Source organism: Vipera ursinii, assembly GCF_947247035.1.
Source record: "Vipera ursinii genome assembly, chromosome: 11".
Taxonomy (NCBI): domain Eukaryota; kingdom Metazoa; phylum Chordata; class Lepidosauria; order Squamata; family Viperidae; genus Vipera; species Vipera ursinii.
Genome location: NC_139524.1, coordinates 13,882,848 through 13,890,000, shown reverse-complemented (window position 1 = coordinate 13,890,000; position 7,153 = coordinate 13,882,848). Strand labels below are relative to the sequence as shown.

General features: G+C 42.3%; 1 protein-coding gene across 2 annotated transcripts; it reads left to right on the top strand.

The window, feature by feature from the left end:
• Positions 1 to 390: 390 nt before the first annotated feature.
• DTWD1 (DTW domain containing 1) lies at positions 391 to 6,600 on the top strand. 2 transcript variants are annotated; one of them, XM_083371710.1, is made up of 5 exons: positions 391 to 610; positions 3,452 to 3,697; positions 4,335 to 4,478; positions 5,297 to 5,552; positions 5,944 to 6,600. In XM_083371710.1, the coding sequence occupies exons 1-5, from the start codon at positions 605 to 607 to the stop codon at positions 6,171 to 6,173; spliced, it is 882 nt and encodes a 293-aa protein (XP_083227836.1). In that variant the 5' UTR covers positions 391 to 604; the 3' UTR covers positions 6,174 to 6,600. The 2 variants fall into 2 exon arrangements, with proteins under 2 accessions (XP_083227836.1, XP_083227837.1); XM_083371711.1 differs by having other exon boundaries at positions 3,392 to 3,697.
• Positions 6,601 to 7,153: the final 553 nt, after the last annotated feature.

Sequence of the window (7,153 nt, the reverse complement as noted above, 5' to 3'; positions counted from 1 at the left end):
AAAGCAAAAAAAAAAACAACAACTAATCATGGCTTTGCAGACTGAGCCTCGCAGTCTTGGCTCCCACGTCCTTCCCGCCTGTTTCGAGAGCCCCAACGCGAGCCACGTGTTGCCCGTCGTCCCTCCCTGCAGAGGGGAAGGGCAGCCTCGGATTTACGCCGCCGACCTCGGAGAAAGAACGCCTGTAGGAGGAGAGGGTCAGCGTGCGACCCCGCTCGCCCATTTCCAACCAGGGCGGCCGCCTCTCGCCCTCGCCAGCCCGAACCCTCCCAGCAGCGGCCGCAGCAGCAACCGCAACAGCAGGCCCCGCCCCTCCAACGGACCTTCTCTCGGCGTTGCTAAGGCGCCCTAGCAACCGCCCGTCTCCGCCCCCCCCCTCGGTCCGTCGCGTTCGATCCTTCCGGGCTTCCCCCGTTACCAGCGGCGCTGAAGTTCCGCCACGCGCGCGTCGGCCGCCGTCCCCACGCGCCTGTGCTAAGGGGGAGAAGACACGCGATCCTTCCGCGAGGCTCGTGGGAGGCCTGCTTGGCAATAGGTCTCCCCACGCACGCACACACACACCCGCTCCCAATCGCCGAGGAGGCCGTGGGCATTGCTGTGCAAGATGGCGGTAGGTTTCCTTTGGGCTTGGGGAGAGATGGGGAGGCAGCGGCAGCAACCCCGGCCCCGTGCACGGTTGACTAGCTTGCAAAAAAAAAAAAAACAGTTGTGGGGGCTCTCTAGAGGTTGCTGCCAACTTCTCTTTTTGGAGAGGTGCGGCTGGGTGGTCACGGTGGTTCCTAAGCTTAACCAGCATGATTGTCGAGAAGAAGAGCTGTGCTGGTGTATTGCAGAGGCTTGGTAAATTTTGGAGGATTAAACCCAACCTGGGTTAAAAGTCCCAGGATTCTCAGGACCCGCTGCCTGGAAAGGCATAGCGTGGGCTTTCCTGCCTGCTTTGCAGAAATGCCAACTTCACTCTCTGGCATTGGGGGGTGGGGAATTGGAAGTGACCTCCCACCATAGAACCACTGAGTTAAATGGGCTGCCTCTGTCAGTGTTTCCCAGCTCCTCGACTTGAAATTCGTGGATTTCAACTGATAACATGTTGAATTGTGAATTAAAGTCTGTCCATGCTAGCTGGGGAATTCTGAGATATGAAGCCCACACATCTCTAGAGGGTGAGGAACACTAGCCTAGATGTTTTACAGCAATCTATTGTGCTATGTGTACAACATTTCATTTAGTGATCGTTTGAAGCTATAAAGGTAAAGGTTCCCCTGCACATGTGTGCTAGTCGTTTCCGACTCTAGGGGCCGGTGCTCATCTCCGTTTCAAAGCCGAAGAGCCAGCGCTTGTCCGAGGACGTCTCCGTGGTCATTTGGCCGGCATGACTAGACGCCAAAGGCGCACGGAATGCTGTTACCTTCCCATCGTAGTCGTCCCTATTTTTCTACTTGCATTTTTACATGCTTTCCAACTGCTAGGTTGGCAGAAGCTGGGATGAGTAACAGGCGCTCACTCTGTTACGCAGCACTCGGGATTCAACCCGCCAAATTGCTGACCTTCTGATCGACAAGCTCAGCGTCCTAACCCACTGAGCCACCGCGTCCCCATTGAAGCTATACCGGCATGGAAAAGAATGACTTATGACCATTTTTCACACTTAGGACTTTTGCAGCATCACCATGATCATGCCATTTGCATTTGGATGCTTTGGCAGCTGACTCATATTTATGACGGTTGCAGTGTCTCGGAGTCATGGGATCCTCTTTTGCAACCTCCTGACAAGCAAAGTCGGTGGGGAAACCAGATTCGGTTAACAACACTAATATGACAATTGCAGTGATTCATTTAACAAACGTGACAAAATAGTTATAAAATGGGGCAAAACTCACCTAGCAACAGAAATTTTGAGCTTAATTATTGTCGTAGGTTGAGGACTACCTGCGCAACACTCTTTCCATTTAATCTTTATATCTCTTTGAGATAGCTGAGACTGATATAATTGGCTTCACTGGTTGGTGCTAAGCAAAAACCAAGAAAAATATCTGATGGGAATCCAGCTATTGGAGCATGCAAGCCATGGTTTGGGGACAAAGGATGTTAATGAACCCCGCCAATTGGGGCTTAGTGCTATCTAACATATAAAAGCACAACATCAGCTGCTAAATCAGTTGTCTGAATTTGGCAGCCTACATATGGTAGCCTAGGGCAGTGAATAAATTATCTTTAAATAAACCATAGTTTTAAGTGCAATGTGAAACTGCATTGAGTGGCAAAGAGTGTTCAGTTTAGTTTAATGGTCAAATGAGATTTAAATTTGGTTCTCTCCAGGACTAGGATTATTGACTGATACTTGGGTTAAACTATTCAGTTCTTTAAAACATGCCTTACTTCAAGTTAACAAAGTGCACGTTCTTATTTCTTTGATTGTTATGGTTCTGGAAATCATAGATAAAGTTTAGCCCTTTCTCCGTCAGCAGCATTTTTCCTTGCCATGTCAAGGAAAGCTGTCACTGGTTATTTAATATAGGGTGGATTGATCTGTAGGCCAGGAATGCATAACAGATTAATGAATTTCCTGCTCTTGAGCAAAGGAATCTCTGGTTAGAAAATTCTGCCCAAACCTAAGCAACTTTCTTCACCTACCAGCCAAGCTTTCTCCAGCAAACTAGGAGAATTTTCTCATTCCAAGAAGAAAGAGCTGATACTGCAAAACAGAAATTGGGCTTGTTACACAAAAGCCACAAATACATTCTTGTTATTATCCCTTTACTAAGTATCATTTTAGAGGTAATGGTTATTTTATAAACTGCAAAAGGTTGGCAGTTGAATCAAGGAAATGAGCAACTACTCCATGCCATTATATATATTCTATATTCTTAATCTGGTAAAGCATGTTATGCATGCCAAATAAATAACAAACTGCCTGTCATACAAGTTAAGTCTCTATTAATGAATAGTATTACTAAGGTCCTGAAATACCAGACATAAAAAACCCTGAACTTTATATTGTTAAGCTTCACATTAAACTGATTCTTACAAACACTTAACTTAGAGCAGATGTAGAGAAAAGATCAGTTGTGCAGTCGCTGGGTTAGATCCCGTCATGTTGGGAAAATATTCCACCTGCATGTCTCTGTTGTTTTAGGAGATCTCTCTCTCTCTCCTCCTCCTCCTCCTCCTCCTCCTTCTCCTCCTTCTTCTTCTCTCTTGACTCTCACAAACACACACATACAAACACACATTTTAAATTTCAGCCCTCCAAATATTTATGTTCAGGGCTCCTGGAGAATACAGTTTTCCCTAGTCTGATTATGTTTAATCTCATTCATCAAGATTTCTATTCCAACAATACTCACCTGAAATTATTCTTGAAAACTTTTCTTGCATTATTTATCTTTAACAGTTCCAAGGATATCATTCATCTGAAATATATCATTAAATTCATCTTCCATTAAAAAAGCAGACCAAGATAAACCAGGAAATGAAGAGAAAAGCTGAGTTTTTGCAAAATCAAGACACACCGGCCGCATCCATGTTACAAGAAACCCCGTTTGACAACTTACGTCTGACCTCTCAAGCTGTTCTTGAGAGAGCCCAAAAACAAGGAAGATCAAAATGCCCCAGATGTCACGGCTCAAGGATGTTCTACTGCTATTCGTGTTATGTTCCAGTTGAAACTGTCCCTGTTGAAGATATTCCTATTGTGAAGGTTTGTACAGGGGATCTGAGAAGGTGTTCTTTGGTCATTTTATATCAAATTTCCCAGCAAGTAATTTTACTAGATGAAATAGATAAAAGATGGAGTTTAACCTAATCATGTCTTTTGTGCCAAGCTTCATAATAAGTCCCATAACCATAAACCTGCTGTAATGAAAGAAAAACAGGTCACAGTAGTCCAGTGCTACTTGGATATCTTTCCTAGCCAAGATTCCTGCCCAAACCTTGGCATCTCTGTAGTACGGGTGGGGAACTACTGGTACGGCCCCTTTATGACCTGTGGACTTCGACTCCCAAAATTCCTGAGCCAACCAGGTTTTTTAGGGCTTATTGAGTTGCAGCTGTTGCAGCATCCCTGGGCTCAGCACGCATTTGCAACATGCTGGTTCAGGAATTCTGGGAGTTGAAGTCCACAGGGCCATAATTCTCCACCCTTGCTGTACAAGATGATGATATCTTTGTTCTTTCCCACTGTTTATTTTGCTGAAAATTGCAATTGTAACCGATGCAAATCATGTATTATACTTCCATATCCAGAGTCGAATGCATGGTTGAGCAAATTTATATATGTATTTATGGTTGAATTTGGGGGTGTCTTTTTGACACATTTTCTGGGTTCTTTGTTTAAGCTTCCCCTGAAAATTGATATAATTAAGCATCCCAACGAAACGGATGGCAAAAGTACAGCTGTACACGCCAAGCTTCTGGCATCTGAAGATGTTACCATTTATACATATCCGTGTATTCCTGACTATGAAGAAATGCAACATGAAGTAAGAGTCTGTTTATATGTAGCATCGTAGGAAACCCTTTTGGAATACATGTAGTCCTCGACTTAACAACAGTTCATTTTAGTGACCGTTCAGAATTATAGTGACACTGAAAAAGGGACTTATGACCATTTTTCACACCTAATGACGGTTGCAGCATCCCTGTGGTTACGTGATTAAAATTTGGATGCTGGTCAACTGGCTCATATTTATGACAGTTGCATTGTCCTGGACCAGTGATAGGCAACCATGGCTCTTTTATGACTCGTGGACTTCAACTCCCAGAATTCCTGAGCCAGCATGGCTCAGCTTGGAAACATTTCCCTTTACCCTCAGCATGGCTGGCTCAGGAATTCTGGGAGTTGAAGTCCATGAGTCATAAAAGAGCCAAGGTTTCCTACCCGTCCTGGAGTAATGTGATCCCCTTTTGTGACCTTCTGACAAGCAAAGGACACCAGATTCTCTTACCAACCATGTTACTCACTTAACAGCTGCAGTGACTCGCTTAACGGCTGTGGCAAGAAAGGTCGTAAAATGGGGCTCAGTTGTAGTCAAAAGCTGAGGACTGCCTAAATTCATGATCAGTAATGGCATGGGAGTACTGCAAGAGGATGGATCAGCATGTCGGCCTATGAGGTTCTGCAGGGTTTTAACATTTTCTCATATTTGCTTAAACTCTGATGTTAGTAAATGTTACCCAGATTGTATTTTCATAAATATTGGTGGAAGCACAATTTTAAAGCAGATTCACTGGGGGAAATAGGGGTTGCCTTGTGGCTGAGATTAGACCTCATGAAGGTTTTTTTTTGCCCCATTTTTAGATTGCACTTATTTTCCCTGGACCTAATTCAATTTCAATAAGCAACATTCCTCTCTCTTTGCAAGCAAAAGGTGAGACGGATACCAAGGGCTTATTAGCAGAACCAGCACCCAAGTCTGCAAAATTGGACCCAAGCCACAGTTGCATCATGAGTGAAAATAAATTGCCCAAGAGTGGAAATGCGCTGAAAAAAATTGTATTTATCGACAGCACATGGAATCAAACAAACAAAATAATCACAGATGAGCGGCTTCAAGGTATTATTTTTATGAATGGAAACGAATCTTGGGAATTGTTCTAGGTATAGTGGAGAGCTATTTCCAGGAATAAATACCTCCTCTCTACTCTATTTTTCTTCCAAAAGATTTGCTTTTCTAAAACTAGTACACTGCAATGCTGCATAAAACATTTTTTTGTACTCCACTCAGATACTGTTGACATTTCAGGAAAGAGAGAAAAGGGATGACTTACCTAGTCATATTTTGATAATATAATGGAAATTACTGTATAAATCTGACGAATGTGTCTTAAGCTTATCCTTGTGTCTAATGCTTTGGAGAAACCTGTTAGCAGTTAGCTACAAGGTTTTTTTCATTCTTTTGTGTAATTAAATGCCTACATTGTCTTCTTTTTTTTTTCACTTTGCAGGGTTGCTACAAATTGAACTGAAATCTAGGAAAACCTGCTTTTGGCGCCATCAGAAAGGAAAACCAGAAACCTATCTCTCTACCATTGAAGCAATTTATTACTTTCTAGTAGACTATCACAAGGAGGTCTTAAAAGAAAAATATGACGGACAATACGATAATTTGCTTTTTTTCTTCTCATTTATGTACAAGCTGATCAGGAAAGCCAAGGATTCTGCAGGGAAAAAGTGAAGCATTCCACATGCAAATGTCCCAAAAGAAACTGTGATCCATTACCCTTTTAAATCAGTCCTTTAAACTAATTAAGATTCGAATGACTGAAATTGATTTACAAGATAGAATGCTAATAGTTGCTGTCTTTTAAATTTAAACTAAATCCAAACTTCTACAGACAAAACTTACAACTGTTAAGGGAAGACTATCCAAAACAAAGCTGGACTTGTGGCATCTAAATAGAATTTTTTTAAAAATTTGTTGAACAACAAAATTACCAGCTTGAATTTTGTATTCAGAGTTAGCAGAAACTTCATTTGTTAGTTTCATTATGCAGGGTTACTCTTTGGACTATCAAGGAAGATTCTTAATGATTTTACTATTAAAAATTATTGAAATTTCTTCATTTCACCTTCCAATTCCACCTCCAAAGGGAAGCCAGGCTGAGTCCTTCGGGAAAGGGCGGTATAGAAATGTAATTAAATAAATAAATAAATATTCAGCTTGATGCTAACAGTGACTACGATTAGGACTGAATTAAGTTCCAAATTGCTTAAATATGTTCCACTACTGATTGCTTATAGATCTGAACCAAGGTTTCCTTCTAAAGCACGGGTGTCCATCCTTGGCTAGTTTAACACCTGTGAACTTCCAACTACCAGAATTCCTTAGCCAGCCTTGTTTTATGCAGTGCTTTCTTTCTTTTGCTGCATACACGCTTCAGAAAAAGGTCATATTTCTCTACCAGAGATAGATCAGCTTCTGGAAGTTGGGGGAAGGGTGTTTCCAAACCTACAAGGGACAGGACTAACATTTCCTTACTTTTTGTGAGTTGTTTTTTTAATGAGCACAATACAGTTGATGGAAGATTAAGGCACCTGTTATGCTTAATATTAAAGTGAAATTGTGCCATCAAAAATTGGCAGTCCTGATTAAAGGTCTACAGATGGCTTATCAGTGAGGTCTAGATTAGATATCTTTAGTTATCTTAATACTTG

Coding starts and splice junctions, on each gene's coding strand:
- DTWD1 (XM_083371710.1), top strand. Junction 3,698..4,334: donor AAGATATTCCTATTGTGAAG/GTTTGTACAGGG, acceptor TCTTTGTTTAAG/CTTCCCCTGAAAATTGATAT. Junction 5,553..5,943: donor CACAGATGAGCGGCTTCAAG/GTATTATTTTTA, acceptor TTCACTTTGCAG/GGTTGCTACAAATTGAACTG.